Source organism: Orbicella franksi, chromosome 5 (genome assembly GCF_964199315.1).
Source record: "Orbicella franksi chromosome 5, jaOrbFran1.1, whole genome shotgun sequence".
Classification (NCBI taxonomy): domain Eukaryota; kingdom Metazoa; phylum Cnidaria; class Anthozoa; order Scleractinia; family Merulinidae; genus Orbicella; species Orbicella franksi.
The window spans coordinates 9,683,145-9,705,750 of record NC_138149.1 but is presented as its reverse complement, the minus strand read 5'-3'; the positions used below and the strand labels follow the sequence as shown (position 1 = coordinate 9,705,750).

Sequence of the window (22,606 nt, the reverse complement as noted above, 5' to 3'; positions counted from 1 at the left end):
CGAAAAGTGGCAGTGTTTCTTATGGGCGTTGGTGAGAAGGTGGATGTGAAATTACTTCGTCCATTGATTACCAGCGACGAGAATGTTTTCCTTGAGAAGTCGTTCGAAATTTTGATGATGAAAACTCGACAAGTGGCAAAGATGGCGTGCGACAGGGCAGGTTTGTTTGTAAACTGTTCTTTTGAACCAATAGGCAGGGACTGTAAATGACAGTGCTTGGGAAGGAACCACGTAACCATGAGAACAATAACTACCAATACCAGTCCAAATCAAGGACGACGGCTGTCCCTTGGGACGTCTTCTTGCAAAGCTTACATATAAAGTCACCCGGGGCACTTTATCGCTCATTAGCACAGTGAAATGTTAGGGTCTCGTTGAAGACTAGGTGTCTTCTTTTGGTCGGAATGGACACTAAATGAAAGCTTGTATAGTCTGTCCAATCACGTTTATTTTTTTGCTACGAGTTGTTTTTCTTCGAGCACGTGGGCGATGCTTGGGCGGAGCGCGAGTTGTCTTTCCCCAACCCCACCCTCTTGCGTTTTGACTCGTCGATATCCCACACGCCGGGTTAATATTTTGCTAAGCTTGCGATCTCGTCGAACTCAAGGCAAAATAGAGGGTCTATGGACAGACTACAGCTCGTATAGTGCGCCATCCTGAAGAGGTTTAAACCAAATTCCCGGCTTTCAGTTTACTTTTTACTCAAAATAATTCATGTTCTCCAAAACCAAATGACTTGAGGGGAAATTTTAGCCGAAGTTACACAGAAATAAGTAGGCTAAACTTTGTTTTAGACTACAGAATAAGTGCTTTTTAAGTTTCTAAAACAGCCCAAATTCGATGAATCATCAGAACCAGATGGAATGGTCATAATTTGATAATCAAACTGTCGCGATCTTTTACGTTTTTTTTAGTATTTTCCAGATGCAGAAACCCAGTTGATGTCGCTTTCCTAGTAGACTCCTCGGGAAGTCTCGGCAAAGAAGGCTTTCGCGAGCAGAAGGATTTTATCAAAGCGCTCACTCAAACTCTTGATATATCTTACTCGCAGAGCAGGGCTGGTGTTATAACGTACAGCGATAGAGCCTCAGTAGCGATCACATTTTCCGATTACAATCACTACGAGGAGTTTAATATCGCTCTCGAAGCCTTGCCGTATCACGGAAAGACCACCCGGATTGACAAGGCCATTGTCAAGGCTTCTAGAGAGCTTATGACAAGGAGAGGAGGACGAAGAGAGGACATCCCCGGAGTCATGGTAATAATGACTGACGGGAGGCAAACTCCCGATTTGGACGTAACACCTTTAGAGGAAGCGGCTACGAGCTTGGAGAAGTTAGGCGTCACGACGTTAGTGCTTGGAATCGGTGAACTGGCAGACGAGAAAGAACTTCGAAAAATGACTGCTCGAGATGGCGATGTCTTCCTTGCACCTTCCCTCCAAAGTTTATCTAGTTTTGTGCGACCACTCTCTACAAGCATATGTGAGGCTGCAGGTATGTGCACAGCACTGTTTTCCTGGTTACTTAGTCCTTCATGCGTGTATATTAATATACAAGTTCTCTTTTCTGTTTTTTTTTTTCTGCACATTTTCCTGTACTTCTTGGGAAAATGCCTTTAGATATCAAGCAAATTTCTCTCAATTTCCTCTTATGACCTCTGCTACGTTTGACAATCTCATAAAATGCTGGAGGGTTACATGTGATTGAGTGGTATCCCGTGCGTTCGTGGTGGGAAGGGGGGGTGGGAGTGAGTAGCTGTAATCCTCCTAATCCTCGCATTAAGAATTCAATAGAAAAAATATATAAATTAGCGCTGCCTTCTGTGGAAGACATGGCATTACCTTCAATTGTATTACCTCTCAATTACCATTGTTGTAATATTGTACAGAAACTGATCCTCTTTGACCCGATTTTGCAGCACCACAGACATGCGATGTTCCTCTAGACGTTGCCTTCGCGGTGGAGTCATCGGATAACATTTCACCAAGAGACTATCAGAGAATCAAAGATTTCGTCAAGGAAGCAGCTACATACCTACTGACAAACGGTGGTCAACAGCAAGTCGGTGTTATTTTATTCAACAGCGAGGCAACGATACGGTTCAAGTTTGGACAATATTATTCCGAGTTTGACTTCAACCGTGTTATCGACAATCTTCCCCTCGAGAAAGGACTAGGACAAGTCCACAAGGCTCTGCACATCGCTTCCACCGAATTGTTTACTGACGTGGGAGGGGCAAGACCCGGAGTCCAGAAGCTATGTATCGTGCTTACAAATAAAAAACAAGCCGTTGCAGAGGACACTGAAGTACTGAAGGATGCCGCAAGACCCCTTCAACGCGCAGGGGTCCGGGTGATAGCCATTGGGGTGACTTCCTCGGTGGACTGGAAGGCGTTGCGCTCCATAACGGAGGACGCCAAAGATGTCATCGTGTCACACTCGTGTGACAGTTTGGTGACGAAAGTTAGTTATCTTTTCAAGCGCGTCTGCGTCGATGCTGGTAAGCACCATTCTTTATACGTTAGGATGACACAAATGAAGCCTCGTTAATTTTCCCGATTTGTAGTAAAAAGGACTAAGATTTGAAGGAAACGTGAGCATATACATGTAATTTGTGATTTTTTTTTGACCTTGTCAGCTGTGCAAAAATTCTCGCCCTTGGGCAATACTCAATAGAAATGCACCGAAATTTAACGCAGACAGGCCCCACGAAATTTTGTAACGTTTCAAAGGCGTTGAGTATTTCGTACTGATCAGCTCTCGTCTGAAGAGAGTAGATGTTGTGAATGAATTGCTGAAAAGGAACGAAAACTATACCTGTTTCGGTCGGAATGATCCTTCAGACAATTTTGTGGGGTGGAAAGTACAAACAAGACGGACATTCCTCGCGTCCAATCTGGTATTTTAGATTTTGGTGTACAAACTGCGAGCACAATTGGTTACTATTTCGAGGCAAATCCTTGTAGAGTTGTCAGCAAAACATGGGATTCGATCCGAATAGTAATCAGTTCGGCCCAAGCCCAAAGATTCTGCACCAATAAGATTCCATTACTTTACTTGATAGTAGATGTCCTTTCTAATCACTTACCGGGCTGATCTCATTTAATTATACACACACTGGATAGTTGAAAGAGGTCTTTTCATTTCAATCTAACTTAACGATCTGCTGTCTATTTTTCAACGCAAAGCCTACAAGCAGTGTGATGGTGTAGCAGATGTGGTGTTCGCCGTCCACTCCTCTAGAAGCCTCACTCCTTCAAACTACAGAAAAGAAAAAGAACTCGTGAAAAGAGTGGCAGCCACTTTGAACATTGCACCTGGAAGAAGCCGCATCGCATTGATTCTTTACAGCAACTTCGCCACAGCGGCTGTCAGACTGGATGAAGAGAAAACTCTGGCCTCGTTTGATAATCTTGTGGACGGTTTGCCTCATGAGCGCGGGGTGACGCGCATCGACAGAGCTTTGAAGCTTGCTCGGTCGATTTTTGACTCCAATGGTGTCACACGGCGAGGAGTGCCCAAGATTTTTATCTTGTTGACCGACGGAAAGCAAACCATGGCCCAGGATGTTCTGACCCTTGACGAAGCTGCACGACCACTGCACGAGAGAAATGTTAAGATATTTGTAGTGGGAATGGGAAGCAATGTAGATGTTGAAGAACTAAAAGCTGTGGCGCTTGATAAAGAGGACTTGTTCCTAGCACCGTCTTTTGACAATCTTGTCAGCTTAAGCGGCTCCTTGTCCAAAAAAATGTGTCAGGTGGCTAGTAAGTATACAGTCCAAATCAGATCTGGGTTCTCGCAGCTAGGTCACATTTTTTCAGTTAGAATAGCATCCGGTGAAAGCTCATTTTCTCTTTCTTTTCCTTGTGTACTGATGTAATGTTTGTCTAACCAAACTGTACTAAGCAAGGTAAAGTTATCTTGCAAACCTTTGCTATTGCGTAATGCCTTAAGTCTTCATTAAAGCTGCCGGAAGAGAAAAGTCTGCCAGCGTTTTGCTCTCTTCGACTTCGTTTTAGTTTTCTACTTTTTAATGGAATGTTCCAAGATTTTCATAGCACATAGCATATTTCCAAATGAAACTTGTGTTGAGGAAATGCTGTTGTTAAACGGATAAATTTATCCTTATTTCTTTGTATATGTTACTATGTTCTTTTTACGATCGTATGAAAAGTTGTTACTTACGGAGTGACTGACGAACCAGACCGCATGGCCTACCAAATGACCGACTGACCGATCGACCGATTTTCTTACGGTAGACCTTGTGCGTTGCTTTTTTTAGAACCGCCAGTTTGCAGTGAACCCATGGACGTCGCATTCCTAGTGGATGCTTCAGGCAGTGTTGGAGCAACCAACTTTGAAAAGCAGAAGGAGTTCATCAAAGCAGTCGCCAGTACGTTAGGCCTCAGGAGTGGCCTAGCCCGCGCTGGGTCCCTGGTTTACAGCGACATGGCGACAGTCCAACAATCTTTCAAAAACTGCAACGGAACAAGTTCTGTCATGGAAGCTGTAGATCACATACCTTACTACGGACGTACCACGCGTATAGATCGCGCTCTGTCACTCGCAAACACAGAGTTGTTTAGCATAACTGGAGGCGTGCGATCTTACGTGGCCAACACTCTCGTGCTTCTCACAGACGGAAGACAAACCCCGGCACCGGACTCAATTTCTATGGAGCGTGCAGTCAAGCCTCTGAAAGACAAAAAGGTGGCCCGGATAGCTCTGGGGATCGGAAACCAAATAAGCCCCGCAGAGCTCCGCAGAGTTGTGGATGGGCAAGACGACATTGTCACAGTTGACAGTTTTGATGACCTCTACTCGTCCTCGTATGTAGTGTCGAAAAAACTATGCGCACGCGCAGGTGAGAACTGCCGTTCTAGAAAGGGATACTGCCATAATAAAATCCTCCGGGTTTTTGCCTTAGGGCTAGGCCTATATTTAGGTCTAGCTTTAATCCACCCAATATAAGTTCTAAAGTTCTGAGCTTGTTTGTTTGATTTTTGTGTTTCACACTGGCAGAGTCTTGGTATGTCAGCTTGTAAAGTTTGTTTGGTGTTTTATAAGTCATTCAATGTTCGATGTTCTTATTCTTGTTTATAACCTTAAGTTATGAGACAGAAAATCCCATCCGCTTGTATTACAAAAACTCAAAAGTTGATCTTATCTTTGAACAGCCTTGAAGCAGTGCTCCTCTCCTTTGGACATTGTTTTTGTTCTGGATTCATCAGCAAGTATAGGTGAACTTAGCTACGGGAAAATGAAGGACTTTGTCAAAACTGTTGCAAACTCGTTCATCATTGGACCAGGCAAAGCGTTTACGGCTGTGATCCAATACGGTACTAATGCAACCACCGCTATCCGATTTACTGATTACATGAACAACGCGGATTTCAATACGGCTGTTGACGCCCTACCGTACTTACGAGGGAAAACACGTATCGACAAAGCATTACAGCTGGCATCGTCTGAGCTGCTAACAGAACGCAGCGGTACCCGGGCAGGAGTCGCCAAAGTGCTGGTACTCCTAACAGATGGACGGCAGTCAAGAGCTCCCGAGGGCGTGGATGTTCAGAAAGCTGCGACGCCTCTATTGTCAGCAGGAGTGCGCGTTTTTGCGGTGGGGATTGGAACCGAAATTGATGAGAATGAATTACAACTCATTGTTGATAAGACAGATGACGTCATCTTGGTGTCATCATTCGATGGACTTGCAGCAAGAGTGAGGCAGCTGTCCATAGCCACGTGCGAAAGTTCAGGTATAACTGACAACCCTTACAATACTCTTATAATGTAATTGGATTATTCTAACATCTTACATTATGTAAGACAAGTCTATAACCGGAATCTTATTCTTGGGATTTTTACCAAAACGTTCACTCACAAAGGCGTGGCCGTTTCATCGTCACAGAGCTCGCTTTTTCGTAAAAAGCCCTTAGCACTGAAAAGGTCATCCTGTTGCTATGGCAATTTACGTCAAGACGATGCTTAAAACGTGTTCACAGATGATTTGGATTCGTTTGACACCATTATTTTAACGACAACCGAATATAAGGATTAATGCCCAGTCGTTAACTACAGTTGTGGTGTTCCACGTCTTACATCAGAAAAACAGGGTCGCATACAAGCCATTAATACAGCCGTGAGGTACATGTGCATGCATATCTTACCCCTATGTACTTTCATTCCTGATATTTCTCGGTATCTCCAAGGGCAATTGTAACAGTAAAAAAAAACACAACTGACATTCTGTTATGGACTTTTCTCCCAGAAATCGACGCTTGTGACAACGTCATGGACATCGCCTTCCTGCTTGACTCCTCAGGAAGCATAACACCAACCGAGTTCCAACAAGCGAAAGATTTCATCGAGCTTATGGCAAACTCCTTCCTTAAAAACAAGGTCGGAAGTCGCGTGGGACTCATTCAATACAGTATCGTCCCAACAATTAACGCTCGATTTTCCGACGGACTTACCTGTGATCAATTCCGCAGTGTCTTGGACAAAGTTGTTCACAAAGGGGGATACACTAGGCTAGATCGTGCTCTCTTGCTTGCGGGTGAAAAGCTGTTTTCCGATGAAGAAGGCATGCGAAAAGACATCCCTAAAGTCCTGGTTGTGATCACGGACGGAATAAACACTGACGCGCCTGATTTCACCCCATTGGACACCGCGGTAGCGCCTCTGAGACGCGTTGGCGTCAGAGTGTTTATTGTGTCCATTGGAAGTAAGGAGGGCCAAGAGGAACTATACCTGCTCACGCAACAACGTGAAGACTTGTATCACGTCAGAACATACAATGATTTGGCACTTCAACTGCGCAGAATATCAAAGGACACCTGTGAAAGTGGTGGTAAGAAGCTTAAAGAAACTCTTGGGGCGTTTTTGTTGCATGTGTCATTGTTATTGTCGTTGTTGTTGTTGTTGTTGTTGTTGTTGATGCTACTACTGTTGTTGTTCTTGCTGTTGTTCTTGTTCTTGTTCTTGTCCGATACTACGATGGCTTTTAAACTGGCCTAAAGATGTAAAAGCAAACTAATCTCATCAGAACCGAATATTTTTCTCCAACTACCTCTCCTATCTTTCTTGAAAATTGTCGGGAAGTCAGGGAAATAAATATAATTGCTTTGTGAGAATCCCATCTTAGAGAAAAGATGGATAACGTATTATTTGTACGTAGTGGTTCCCTCGACCGTTCAAGAGCACGTGAAGATAGTTTTCTGATCTAATTTTCTATCTTTCATACAGCCCTTCCGAGATGTGATCGTGTAATGGATGTCAGCTTCTTATTGGACTCTTCAGAAAGTGTCGGCTTACAAAATTTCCAAAACCTGCTGGACTTTGTGCGCAAACTCGCGAAGACACTGCGCATGTCCCGAAGTGGCACCCATGCGAGTGTCGTCATCTTCAGTGACATCGCCAGAGTTCAAATCAGACTGGACGACCACGACGACATCCGGGAGTTCAACAAGGCCCTAGATGATGTCCCGTATCTGGGTAAAAAGACCCGCATTGACAAGGCTTTGCAGGTTGCTTCGGGTGGCGTTTTCAACAGTAGGGCTGGCATGAGAGCTGGCGTTCGAAGAGTTGTGGTCTTGTTGACCGAAGGACATCAAACTAGAACGTTCGACGCTATACCGCTTAGGTACGCGGTCGAACCACTTAGACGGAAGCGAGTCGATGTCTTCGCGGTCGGTATTGGTAGCGATGCGCGTTACGGTGAACTGCGATCGCTCACAAACAGCGATCAAAAAGTATTGTTGGTGAAGACATTCGAAGGACTTACAAGAATTGCAGAAGAGCTGAGTGACAAGATGTGTCGAGGTATGTACCGCAATGCCCGACGGGAATGCCCATGTAAAAAAAGACGGGCGTGCTCGTTGTACCTTTTAGGGGCTAAAATAGCGGTTTTATTTCCTCTTGGGGTGTTCAGCCTCAAAAGCTACAATCATGGACAAAAGTGTTGACACATTTGAACAAAACAAGCGTTTTCTATCGGCGTCCTTCCGTAATTGAAAAAAACATCTTTTTTGTCGATAGCCAAAACCCACTCCCCCTTTTCAATGTTGAAATACGCTCCGTGGACACTGTCACGTGGTTACAACATTGAAAAGGGGAGAGGGGGTCGAAATGTGAAAACTGGAGATTGAAAAACTCACGCGTTCAGCGAAACAGGTTTTTTTCGGGGAGTGTCTCAACTGCTTTTGTCCATGATTGTAGGTCTTCAGTGGGAGTTTTTGCGGTATCTTTTAGGGTACTTGTTGTCTTAGAATTGGTACTTCTTAGGGGTGAACAAAAATTTCAAGCGACCCCCACAGAGCAGGATCTTGGTACCTCTTAAGGGGTTCTTTTCAAAATTTCCGAAGAGCACCCCTGTCCATTTTATATGGGAGTTCCCCCTCCCCGGGCCGCAATGATTCGATTAAGCACTCTCACTCAACGGATCCCGGTCTCATCAATCGACCATTGCCGAGTTAACCAAGATCGCTCAGTTAAAAGATTGAAGACTTATCTGTGCAATGTCTCGATCTCAGGAAAAACATTTGCAAATACCATTAAAAGCATGAACTATTTACAGCTTTGAACATTCTTTCATCCTATGCTTTCTTGCACTATTACTTTTCAGTTGGTATTTATGACTATTTTCCTTCACGATAAGCCTGATCAGACTCTACAGATGTGTCTTAAGTGTTTTTTTTTATTCAATGGTCTTGGCTAACCCGAAACTCGACTCGGTTTCTCACGAACTCTGTATAATTGTCTTACAAATAAAATAAAGCATAATTATCTTAAAGTATAGGACGCCTGAAAGTATTGCTACGATAAAAAATATAGTTCTTACTCACGTTTTTCCCTGCGTTTTTCATGAACGTCAAATCTCGCGTCTTCACGCTGAAAACGACAAACGGAGTTGATGAGAAAAAATGGTCACGTGGTCGTGTCTCCCGTTTGTCCTTTTGTCGTAAGCGTCACTGTTAACCTCTGAAAATCTGATGCCAAAACAAGAAAGTAACCTCCTTGTTCATGTTTTGCTACTCTCTTAACCTGCATGCTTGACCATGTATTCAAACAGTGAGGGGAAAGAAAATTGTTATCGCAGTTAGAATAGTCTTTGCATGGGCCCGCTCATGGAGGAAAGCCTTGAAAAATCGGACGGCCGGCTTACCGAGCCAGACGACAGGGAACTGGGGAAACTCTCTCCACTCCCCCATTGCCACCGCTCCTCCCCGCAGATCGGTTCATAAGTCCTTTTCCCAATAAAGTAACTTTTCAAATGCTATAACTGAAACTTGGAAAGTCCTTCCTGACTAAAGTTTTCTTCTTTCTTTTTTCTTTCAGGGTAACTGGGAGGAATCGTAACCTACGCAACGGCAAAAATAATGAGATACAGTATATTGTAATGTAATGTAAAACGCAGCAGATAGTTTTAATCAGAGCAAGAAAAAATAACGCAATAGGTCAAGAGATAGAAATAAAGACAGTATAGGCAGAGAAAAGAAAAGCGAATCTATAAAGCAACAACAATAATTTTCAGATTTCAAAACGTTTAAGACTTGCGTTCTAATCTTTATGCTATGTTAACTAACTTAATTCAACTCGTTAAATAATTTATTTTCGTAAAGAACACATTATTTCATGTCCTGTTCAATAACTACACTATATAGATTAGAAATTAAAGGAATAAAATTATATTTCTTTTTGTTCTCAATTTCCACTTTCATATTTCTGCTCTTAGAAACGTTACTGAGCAGGACCTTCATGTGATAGTTTTTATTAGTCTGTGAAAAAAGGGATCTAGCTCTTAAGTCTGTAGATAAAACCCTGGTGTGTGACCATTTAAATGAAAGCTATTGAGCAGTACTTTCCTATGGTCCTCTATGGTACTCTCTTTTATGCTCACCAAGGTAGCTCTAACTTTAAAGTCCATGGATTAAGGACGTTCGCGCGAAAATGTTCTACTCGATAACTTTTCATCACACTTCTACTGCGGACGGATAATAAATTACTTGTTTCAGAAATGAAAAACAAATTGGCATGAGAAAACTAGTGCTTTTGAAAGGGTTTTTAGCTTAAAATATCAAACATGAATCAACGAAGACAAACTATCCTGAAATATTTTGTATGAGTGAATCCGTTGCGTTAATAGTTCCAAATGTCGCCAACAAAACTTAACTTTTCAAGAGGCATTCGAAACCGCCGCGCAGATAAACAAAGAGCTAAAAAGAACGGAATTCGATGGTGCATTTTGCAAAAAAGTCAAACTTCTAATCGATAGATTTTCTTCATTTTTTCGCTAAACGTAGAAAATCGGTAGAGAAAATGATCCATCAAAAAAAATACGGGCAGTACTCTCATATGATAAGACCTTAAATGTGTGAACATCAACATGAAAGCCCTTGAGCAGTACTTATTACTGTTATTATAACATATAACGCAGCTCTACAGGGTGTAACTTGTATTTCTCTGCTTGATAGGAACGCAAAATAGCATTACGCTTGTGCTCCGCACTCCAAACATTTACGATAACTGAAAACGTAGCACATCATTGATCAGATGGAAGTTTTTCAGATCATGACCGACTCATTCATTACATAAAATGCCTGAATTACTCTGGCAACTACAAATGAACATCCGATCACCGCCAAAAGCTGGTACTCTGGTATTTTAAAATAGCAATGCCGAAGGCACTGTTTGCATGCGGTTAGCTTTAATTTCATGAACAGGACAGCATTATATTGTATTTGGCGTTCTCCAACAAATAAAAGCTAACCGCAAGACCAACGGCAAGCAAACTGGGCATTCTGCATTCTGCAATTACCCCTGCCGGTAAAAGGATTCAGCGACTTGTTTGTCGGTATTTTGATTAAAAAATAATAGTAGTTGGCACAGTTTTATCGGTATCAATCAGTTTCTTGGCGTGGAAAAAAAAATTTTTCACATTTCATTGAAATCTTGGTGGTTTCACTCTGAAGGCAAATGTTTTCCGTCCACACTACACCAGAGGAATTTAACAACGCAACAATCACCGATCATTTTGGATTTGTGTTTGAAAAATACTCGGGCAGGGATATTATGATTGTCGTAAGGTCAACGTTTTCAAAAAGCTCCGTTTTCAAAATGTTTTCTGTCCGCGCGAAAATGAAAAGCCGGCGTTTTCAAATTCCTCCGGTTTGAAGAGCGTTTTCGAAAAGGTAGGAAATTTATTTAACCGTAGACCTAAAGCGGCGTTTTCAAATTCTACCGGCGTAATGCGGACAGGGCCTTGGGCATTTTTTTATTGTGCTTTTTAAGGCTTCGCCTCTTCAGATTCTCAATCAAACGCTCTTTTTCAAAGTAACATTTCGCCATACAAGATGACGTCTTTTGGCTGTTTAAAAATTTGCACAGCTTTTCGATCAGCCAGCATGCCTAGCCAATGCACAAGCACGCTTCTCGTGTTCATTACTAGTGTTTTTCGTAAATATGCATTTCACAGGGCAAAATGTGTTCGGAATCTTTTCATTAAATAAACTGTTGCCCAAGATATATGTCTTGTTATTTAAATTACTACTGGCTCCAGCTTTACTTTCTGGCGAATCTTGATAGTTACCTTCAATAAATAAACCTAATTAACGGTATCTTTCATCCATTTTCGCGTTTTGGAAATTCTTTACCCGCGAAGAAGCAATGATAACGAATTATTACAATATTTTAAGTTGAGAAAACCCTACTAAATATTGACATGCTTATTGCAAAAGACAAGCTATTTCTTTGTCGACTTCCCTCAGCTTGAATCGACTGATGAATTTAAACTGCAACGACTGTAACGCACCACGTATTTTCTCTTCTAAATTCTCCGAAACTTTCCAAACAGAAAGACGTTTTACTGTTACGTTCTAAAGCAGTCAACAATAAATGACGACCGGTGTTGATATCCAGCCATCTTGACCTCATGCTTACGGTCAATAACCCATATATATTGACTAGAGGGATTGAAATATATACACATGAGTAAATTATCATGCAATTGATTGCCTTTAGTAGCAGAGAACTACATCTTTGTGACTGTTCCAGTGACAAAAAATCACAAACAGTTCAAAGATAACGTAAAAAGGTACAAGTATTTTCTTGTTTTCATGATTACCTGAAAATTAGAATGCCCGTTAACATTTCCAATCCTGGACTCCTCGACGCAAAGCTTGCGAAGGTTTGGCAACACGAGGTGCAAACTCCGAGAAACCTCTTTTTGCCGTATTTCTTTTACAAGATCTCTCCAACTTATCGAAACCGGTTTTGAGAGCTCCCGAGGGACCGATATCCGTCATCCTGATTTGTCAACAGCCAATTCAGTAGCTCGCATGGATCCTCCAAGAACTAGGAGACTTGGCATATCTTAACAATGTTTTAACATTTCCATTTTGTTATTGGCATGCGATGCAAGGAAAACGACTAGTGAGCCTCTGACAGAATGAAGTATTTTTGTGTGTGTGTTAATGACGTCTATTAGCCTGAGATCGTGCCAATAGCGACGCTTAGCAGAGAACACCCTAAGGGTGTAAACACTGATACAGCTGGGATGAAAATTGGTTAATTGCACCCACCCAGCAGGTTCTTTAAGGAGATAGCTTTTCTTTCGCATCCTTCTGTGGTGTAATCGCAGCTAGAACACTGTAGCTACGATCCGATCCCCTTTTCGTTGTCTTGTTTCTTCATAGTTCAGCAGTGTTGACTACAGTTTGTTACAATATCTAGAAGTAAACATAGGTAGTCTTCGAAACACTCAAAAATGTATCTCTGACGTGTTAACTGGTGCTTAAAGTATTCTAGCAAGATCTCCTATTTCTTTCTTCCTTGGAATCCCAGCAAAGAACCTGTTAGCAAGCTAGGCCGGCCTCCATTCTTCTGCACGTAAAGGATTAACTGATAATTTTCTTCCAGATGCGATGGTGCCCAAAGTCCTTTTCTATGTGTGATCTTGACCTTTCAAGACTTGCTACTACTCAGGCACAGCATTGAGACGATAACTTCCCCTGTCCATCAAAAAGATAAAACTGCAGGTTACCCAGAGGCAATTTCTTTCAATATTCCACATTACATCTTCACAATCCGTTCAGCATGTGCTGATCAAACAGTTGAACCTCTACTGGCTACGTCTCCACAGCGGGCAATCTGCGCCAAAAACCCTCCAGGCTAAACATTTTACGCTTAAGATAGTGTCCATGATAGAACCAGGCAGAAGGCGGTACACCGATTTCGCTCAAACCTGGCACGAATGTTGTGTTTTGTGGCGAGAATAGTAGGTCAAAAATATCATATCCCCTCCAAATTAAGAGTACCCCTTGAAAAAATCGCCATTTGACTCCTATTTATGCATAGACTATTTAAATTAGCTGTCTTTGGTTTAGTATTTCTACAACATGTAAAACAAGCAATTAAAATACCACCGCCCATGTTGCGTCTTTTAATCTATTTTTCTTGAGTCGTGCACATCGTCATAAATGTACGCGTCTCAAGTTTTAAATGTACGCTTCTCAGATGAACACGGTTATATTTGAAAGTTGAATTGAATAACAGGATGAAGAGTGGTTTTAATAAAATCCCAAAAAACAAGCAAAACGTTCCAATGCGTGATCCGTAATCTTCATCACTTCTTTTACACTGACCTTCGCCTTCAGAGACGACCGAATTATTTGTGGTTTGATGATAACCAGCCCCTCTTTGTTTGTGAGAACAAAACCATCCTTTTTGTTTTGTTTCTTTTTTGGTTCCTCACTTCGAGAGCTCTCAAGTTTTCATTGCAGCTTTCACCGCAACGTCCGTCACTAAACACACTATCTGATGGTATCGTTTGAACTAGAATTCGGTGAAAACAGATCTTTTTCAGCTTGGCCAAAGTGACAATTACAAGAAGCTGGAATTGTGGTCAGCAGCTGATCCAAACATTCTGCCAATATTTACAACCCAGATATGTACCATTTAACAGTTCATTTTCACAGTTGATGCTTGCATCTGCAGCACTGAAAACCTTACAGACTGCAGTTCAGAAATACATTGCTTGGGCCCAATCTGTGGAGTTAAGGTAATTCCTCTGAAATAAAAGTGACAATAGATTTTTGTTCAAACTTTGTCCACTGAATATTTGTCATATGATAACTTCAATTTTGAAATTAAAAAGGGGGTGCCCATGCTCATTAAGGAGCAGTGAGGCATTGAAAATGCCCCATTTTGGCATTATTTAATGCTTATTATAAGAACGCATTCCCAGTAATTGTAACATCTTTGTAGGCCCGGACTGATAAGAACACGCATTAAACTACAGTCAATACATTGTGTCGGACACAAATAAACGTTTAAGTTTGATTCAGACAGAAAGCTAAATCCTTGATTAAAAATTTGAACCAAATTTCTTGACGTGGTTACCGACTGCAAAATAGAAAAGGCCACAGTGTATCTGCTATTTTTCTTATTTATTCAATTTTCAGCGATAGAAATTAGATCAGTCTTTTCTCACGCAAAGCTTATGATTAGTTGATTACAACGACTGGAAAAAAAATTGGGGTGCCCATGCTCTTTGGTGAGCAAGAGCCATTTTTCAACTGACAGAGCTCAATATCAAGGCAAATTCGTCATGTTTTCAATATGCGCGTGCACAACCGCGCGCTAATGACGCCATAAATTATGCGCAGTAAGGATGCGTAATGCAAATGTGAGGAATGACCTTAACAAAAAGAACTCCTACCTCGTTCCCAGCGTCCTCTCCCTGCCCTGGGAACGAGGTTGAAAGAACCCATGGAAACATCTCGCATGGCGGCGAAGACGTCACTTCGTCTTTTGCCGCAATTTAGAGGTACTGTCCCCGTATGAAACTGCCAAGCTACCCTTATTATCAAAGCACAAAGCCTGTCTTGACCACGACAGCCTCTTGCAGGCGTTCAGTTACTTGGGGGCAGCACGAAAAATAACGAGCGATAAAAGAGAAGCGCGTCGGGAGAAAGCGTTCGCTTCACCCCTATTTTTTCGCTCACCGTTTTTCGCGCCACGCCCGGTTAAACTGAAGGCCTGGAAGAGGTTGGAATCATGATAGTTCTGAGCAAGTTATTCCAAGCCGAAGGAATGAAAGTTTAAGTGAACTCTTTATACCAAAGGACACACTCGACCAGCCATGCGATGTTGTTTTGATGGTCAAAGATGGCAAAGAATTCAAAGCTCACAGACGAGTTCTCTCAGAGGCCAGTCCTTTCTTTGAAAAGCTGCTGAACAGTGACATGAAAGAGACTCAAGAAGGAGTAGTTCGGTTGGAGATGATTACCGAGTCAGCCATAGCGGCCACGCTACAGTTTATTTACAACGGCAATGTTCAGATATTGGCCGAAGACAACGCCCGAGACCTGATCGTTGTGGCTGATTATTTGTTTCTTAACAAACTAAAACTTCTCGCTGGAGGGGTTTTATTACAGACGCTGAGCATTTCAAATTGTACTTCAACTTACTATTTTGCTGAAAGATATCAATGCGAAGACCTTCTTTCGAGCACTAGGAAATTTTTCCTCGCCAATTTTACCTCCGTTTACGCCGCGAACCGTGGAAATGTTTTGAATATGTCGAGCAGAGAGGTTGAAATGTGGATTTCAAGTGATGAAATAGATGTTAGCGCCGAGGAAGATGTTTTTAAGATCGTTCTAGCATGGATTGACCATGACAGAAGCCGGCGAAAAAGACATTTCGTCGAGTTATTTCGTCACGTTCGGCTTGTGAATGTATCGCGTGACTTTCTAAGACATGATATCGTGACAAATGAGCTAGTGCAAGAGAATAACAGCTGTCTGACGCTGGTAAAGGATGCCATCAACTTACTTGACTCAAAAAACTTCGAGAGCCTCAGTGTTCCACCCAGAAAGACACTCGAGACCCCTGTTGTAGTAGTAAATGTGGGTGAAAATCTTGTGTAACTTTCCTCGTGAGAATAGCTGGTGCGGTTTGGGAGAGATACCAGCTGAATTTTTTACGCATCATAAATGTGTCCCTTGTGATGGTCAATTGTATCTTACTGTGCAGGAGGCGTCGCGCTATCAACCTAAGTCCTTAAAACAATTAACATATAGTCTATACTCTAACAAACGTGAGCTGTTACCATCCTTGGAAGAACCGAGACGATATTTGCGGGAAACATTTGTTAGAAATGGAGATGAAATGTACGCTTTGATGTCTGAACCATGTGTTATGGACCATTTACTAAATTGGCGCTTCCATCAGTGTCGCCGCCTTGGCCATGTATTGGACTTTCCTAAAACAGAAACAGAGCAAAAGTGTGGCAGCCGAAAACATACTTCCTTCCTCTCGAAGTACAAACCGGAATCAAAGTCGTGGGAAGCTGTATCATCTTTTGATTATTTGGATCTTAGACAAGATTTCTGCATTGTAGCCAAAGATAATTTTATTTATTTTATTGGAGGCATAGAATGGCCTAGTAACGAGTGCAGGTTCCTTTGCAATGTTGACAGGTATGACGTTAGCAAACACAAATGGGACGAATTAGCTGACATTCAAGTGGCGCGAAAGTGCGCTCACGGAGCTGCTGTGAACGAAAAAATCTACATTGCTGGAGGTTTTTTCAAGAGGACGAAGGTGCTAGAAGGCCATCAGTGTGAGGTGTACGATGAAACAACAAATGAGTGGCGGTTCATCACAAGCTTCAGATAGGGGCCGGGAAGATTTGAAGCCCTACTGGCAGTCGATGGTGACCTATATACCTCGAGTATTATAGTTGACTCCTGCCAGAGTGAGAAATTTAGTGTAAGATTTGTATGTTATAAACCTGAAGAGAATAAATGGGACACGAAAACAGAAGTGACCGCAAGACATGCGACATTTGGCCTTTTTCCACCTAACAACGTTTGCTCGATGAGAATTTGCAAAGGATTTTGCAACATCCGGCCGGTGAACGAAACCTTCCCTTCCGATGGAAGCCTTCCCGGAGCTGGTACAACCCAGCCCTCGTTAGCTTCCAAAAAACCTGAGCGGAAATGCTTCATCATGTGACTTAAAACTTTCATGTAGACATTTACTCCTTTATAGTTTCTGTAAGTATCAGTAGGAGCAAACCTCTGACAAACTATTTGTCTTTTGTTTACCATGTATATTTTAGTGTTTGCGTTGTAAAAGACTGTGGCGAATGACATCACAAAGCTACTGTGTGGCAACTGAACTTTGTATCCTGCGGAATCAGACGCTGATCTGTATTAGTGATGGTCGCAAAAGTGTGAACTTTTAAATCTTTTTTTTTCTAGCGTACAAACTGCATAAGCAGATGCAGTGAGGTGCTGTTTGTTATCATGTTTTGATAGTAAATTGTGTCAGCAAAAGACGTCTATTAGCAACATCTTCAGCACAGCGTTTATAGGCTAGTTGCACTGTGCTTGTGCTTTTACAAAGATTACAACCAGTCATCACTGCGTCTGCGTGTGTTAAGGCCTGGCTCAAATTGTCGTTCCGCTTCTCGCTTTGGTTTAAGTCGTGAATAAGTTGTTTGCAAGGTGTCGTTAGTTTTTGCCATCTGTTGAGAGGTCTTTGTTCTCAATTGGTGTACCACCTTTCCAGAATCAGTAAAGAGTTAGTGCTGACTGCCTTGAGAAAAATATATGAGATGATAGACTGCCTCCGTACATTGACCCATCTTCATTATTTTCTGCTAAAACCTCTAGAGATTATGTTTCTTGGTTATTTTTTCATGTGCACACAATGTATCTCTGCCCGGGATCTCTAAAACAAAGCCGGTAACCCCCATCTTCTCTTGCATTTCCGATACAAGTAACTCATTATCTATAACCAAAGTAAAAGTTTGAAAAAATCTACATATTAGAAGATATACTCGGTCGAAACCCTAGCCCGTTTTTTCCTTACTGCTCAGTGTCAATTTATACGCGGCGTGTCTGCTTCTGATGACCACTATTTTTTCTATCGATGGATCACTATCTCTATCCTTTCCTTCGTTATGTGAAAAAAATGACATTTATTTTTGCTCCAAACACCATCCAATTAGCTCTTTGTCTAAAATTGCAAAAGACTGGCAACATTTGGGACCATTATCTTTAATCTTTTCAGCTAAAACCCACGAGACCATGTTGAGTTTCTTGGTTATTTTACACATTCTTTATCTCTGAAACGAAGTTGGTGACCCCAGTTTATATCACATTTGTGACACAATCGAGTAACTTCCTATTTAACCGCAGTAAAGACTAGAACAGATCTGCATATTGGAAGATATGGAAACGGCCTTGGTCGCAACAAACACTAGCTCTTCTTTCCGCGATCCAAGCAATTATGTGGCAACAAGAGAAATTTTCTCTTGATGGAAACCAGCTATTGGGATCACTGGACGCCTCGGAAATCGCAAAGGTGGTGGCAACGAAGATATTTCTAATGCTCACGTAAGGGACTCCTGTGAGATAATAGACACTATTCTTTACAAACCAGGGATTTTATACAAACAAAATTAGTTCTTTATTTTTATATTGCGCTTTAATGTTTTAAATCTATTTTTAACGTCACAATACAAAACTCTAACACGTATTACTAACATACGGGGGCACCTACTGGATCTTTTCGGTAAATTGTCTGTTCAGAAGGCCTTTACTTCCGTGGATTGATAAAAGTGTCCATTTTGTGTACCAAAAAAAGGCAAGCTATGACTTCCGGAAAGGCAGTAAGACGTAAGGTTTTCGGGAAATGAACAAAACGGCCCTGTCTATTTTGCGAAGACTCAAGTTCCCTTAGAATGATCGACAGGTAAATTATTTTGACTATTTTTAGCGCGGCTTAAAATTAACCTACAGAGTTAATTCAAATGAAAGCTACTGAGTGCTTAGCACTGTTACGTCATAACATACCACGGATTTCTACAGGGTGTAACTTGTATTTCTTGGCTTGGTAGCAACGCGAAATAGCGTTTAGGCTAAAGCGCCGCGTTCAATATATCTACGATAACTGCAAGTGCTACATATCCAGTTGACACCATTGATAAGTGGACGTTTTTACTAAGATCAAAACTAACTCATTTATTACAAAAAACGCCTCAATTTGATCACCGCCAAAAACCTGTAATAGTACGGGCGGTTCATTATTGATTGCAGTGCTTCCCAATCCTTCCCATGACATCTGGTATTTTGTAATAGCAATGTGACGCTTTGAAGTTATAATAATTATTTCTACTACGAGTAACACACCTTTGACACCTTTTGCAAGAATAAAGTTTTTGAACACACCCAAACCGCCCATTAAACCGACCAGATTTTGTTTCTTTTACGCTTACATCGTTCGGCAGAGAGAGTTTACTGTAATTATTAAATTAAATAACTAAGGCAACAAAAAAGCAACAAAAGAAAGCACAAACATAAATTAGTTCAGAATCACCGCATAATTTGATAAGAATATGAATCGCCACTTTGCAAGACTTCCTTTATCGTCCATGACTTCCTGTTTTGATATCTGCGGTTTACCACGCACCACTTGAAAGGAGGAAGACGGAACGAGCCCTTGACACCAAATACAAATGTTTGAATACAATACAATGTTTCAATTTCCATTTGGCGCATCAAGCAGGGAGAATGAGGGTCTGGCAGAATGAAGTAATTTTTGTTTCTTGAAGACTTCCCCTGGTCTGAAATCGTGGCAAAAGCGACGTTTAGCAGAGAACTGCACTCTAAGGGTGTAAACACTGGTACAGCTGGCTTGAAAATTGATGAATCTGACCAACCAAACTCTGAGGCGATTTCTTTTAGAAGGTAACTTTTTTGCCCCCTTCTGTGATGTGTCTGCTCCCCCTCCCCCACCGGGGGGAGGGAAGCAAGAGCTCTGAAGCAATCCCGTTTTCGTTGCATTTGGTTGGCCCATTTTCCCAATTTATACATGCATTTACAGCACTGAAAACTTTACAGATCAGTCGAGAAAGACACATGCCTTAGACCAAATCTGTATCAACAAAAAGCACCCATCGAAACATCTCATATACTGACGAGGGCATCTTCTATTACTGCCCCCGTATTTAGTTCCCGCGATAAAGTTGCGAAACAAATCCTGTGAACAAAGTACAATGACTGTCTGGACCACGAAATGGTTCTCGCCTCGTCTAACAATGCATTCAAGTCATAGCGATACCCGAAAAGACAATTACATTATGGAACTCTACGGAAATGCAAAACGACAATTTTCGAATTTTATATTACATGTTGTGAAGGTATGTTAGTTTACTCGTCCCATTTATGGAAGAGTTGGCTGATCCACGATATTACACAAGACGCTGCCTTGTGGCGTCTGCCAAAAGATCAGTTTTACAAGGAGGTTTAATTGTCTTTCTAAAAGACATTTATCAAATGGTTCAAGTTAGGCTTTTCTTCTGTTGGCTGGTAGCTACATCCGATCCGCTTGTTGTCCTTGTGCCCACGCGGTCTCTCTAAAACTTTCAGACAAAAAAAATATAATTCGCTTTGTTTCTATCTTTACCTAGTAGCTTCAAACCAGTTAAAACGTCCGCTCAGCTTACTTTAATTTTTGTTTTATTGGTGTTATAATTTTTATTACACTTAATCCACTTGAAAGTTTCACTCCGACTCATTACTTGGTCCTCTGGGTCAGAGCGGGTGTGATCGAACAATTCCACCATTGTATTGTGAAGGCGTAGGACGTGAAAAACACTTCAAACAGATCATATCTACATAGCAGAAGTAACTTTTAGAAGTTTGTAATAATTTTCGACTTCCTTTATTTCAAAATACCGGACGTCATATAGAAAAATAATTGGAGATATTTTTAGTTTATGGTCTCTTGTCGCAGACGAGTGACAACAAGAGGTCAGACAAATAACAGAAGTAATCGACAACCAGTAGGGGTTGTGTCAGCGCTGTGATGTTTCACAACACTTTATAAATGAAATTGTAAAATCATACAGTCTACAGAAATAGAAGTTTTTTGTTCTTGTTGTTGGCCGTGGTGGAGGGGGGAATAAAAATGTAGTGACTTAACTCCATATGACAAGAAATAAGCCAAACGAGCAACCGAAACGTAATGTGCTATTCCTTTGTTTCTATGTACACGGCAGTGCAGTGTCTAGATACCAGAGTATGATATTTGCTAAGTGTTGGAACATCGATATTTTATAGTATGCCGTAGCTCGAAAATTTCCTCAGATCGATACAAAGCTAAAATGCTTAAAATCGCTTGACAATTCTGAACAAAGATCTACTATTCTAAGAGTTATTTCGTGGAAATTCTATAATCATTTCAGACTTCCGAGCATCTAGTTTTTCGAAAACACTTTCCGACTTCTAGTGTTTCGAAAACACTTCCCGGCTGCCGGGTATCTAGGCGTAATATGTTATCAGGTTATTTTTAAACATAAATAGCCTTCGAAACTCAGAATAACAGCCCGCGGCTCAGACTGTCTGTAACATGTAAATGCAGGCTTATGAAACACTGCTCGATTATTTGCTGCATATGTCAGGCCGGGTTGAAATCTGAACAACCTTCTCTCCAAAGGGCTCCTCGCGCAGGAGGTGCTGTCCTTCGATTGAGTCGTGATTTTACCCACGATTTCATCTTACCACCGGAAATTTCATGGAGATTCGGTGGTCATGTCAGAACGACAAGCAGTTTCGAAATCATCTGGAAATCGCAGCTTAAATCTTTCTCTAGTCCCGGCACGTCCTGAATCGAACTTTCGGTAATCGAACCCAATCGAAAAGCATTCGTCCTGACGTGCCTTACACCATAAAAATGTTTTTGGATGTATATATTTTTTTTAAATTTGCATCCTGCTCCACCCCACCTAACGTGTGAAGGGAGAGGACGCGCTATCAGTATGATGCTTGTTATTTCGTAACGTTGCTAGGGTTTCAACTAATTGTTTCAATAATTGTCCTGACCCTAAAACACAACAGGAGTTCAGAAGGACTCGGCCAACAAAACTCGAGCTTTAATACTGACAAGTGGGAGGATACCCTGCGATCAGGCGTTCTTTTACTATGGCGCCGAAATAAAGAACACGTGATCGCAGGTTAATGGGTTTAGGTGAACGAGCCTTGATATTTATAGAATTGTCATGACGTGCGTGACGTCATTTGTTCAGTGAAGGTCACGATTTGGTCAATCAGAATTATCTCTACAACTGTTGTAGCAATTCTATTCTCTTTTTTAGCAACAAATTATTACCCAGTCAAATTTCTATGTACTCAATAAGTCAGCAAAGGTGCGTGGCTATTAATGTTGTTTCGTTCTCCCAAACAAGATTAACAAAACTGACAGATCATGTGTTCTTCACTCTTCTTGAAGTATCTCTTCCTGCTGTTGTTTTAATACTACCTGTTGTTGTGAAAAAAGAAGAGGAAGAACATAACCTTTCCTTTTAAAAGACTCTTCTTCCGACCTAACACCTGATTGATTTGATACCCATGTCTACCGTGCCGAAGCCGCGCTTCATGGAAAAGAAAAGATAATCTCCGGCCCAGTCTTGTTCGTTAGTTTTCATCCACTTAGACCGAGAAACCTCTTTTTAGTTTTCTTTTTGTACATATAACGTACCAGAAAAGATTTTTAAGGTAAATAAACATAGTTGGGTATTTTCTAGACGT

The 22,606-nt window shown here is 41.5% G+C and overlaps 2 protein-coding genes across 2 annotated transcripts; both read left to right on the top strand.

Moving 5' to 3' along the window:
• Positions 1 to 11: 11 nt before the first annotated feature.
• On the top strand, positions 12 to 10,033 carry LOC145486578 (collagen alpha-6(VI) chain-like). Its single transcript, XM_081465268.1, has 9 exons — positions 12 to 160; positions 915 to 1,496; positions 1,921 to 2,502; positions 3,191 to 3,769; positions 4,288 to 4,869; positions 5,183 to 5,764; positions 6,277 to 6,858; positions 7,254 to 7,829; positions 9,345 to 10,033. The coding sequence occupies exons 1-9, from the start codon at positions 22 to 24 to the stop codon at positions 9,347 to 9,349; spliced, it is 4,209 nt and encodes a 1,402-aa protein (XP_081321394.1). The 5' UTR covers positions 12 to 21; the 3' UTR covers positions 9,350 to 10,033.
• A 3,951-nt stretch (positions 10,034 to 13,984) lies between these two features.
• LOC145487725 (kelch repeat and BTB domain-containing protein 12-like) lies at positions 13,985 to 17,024 on the top strand. Its single transcript, XM_081466547.1, is given in 3 exon segments — positions 13,985 to 14,064; positions 15,043 to 15,924; positions 15,926 to 17,024. Coding segments are annotated over 3 exon segments (2,061 nt in total).
• The last annotated feature ends 5,582 nt before the right edge of the window (positions 17,025 to 22,606 follow it).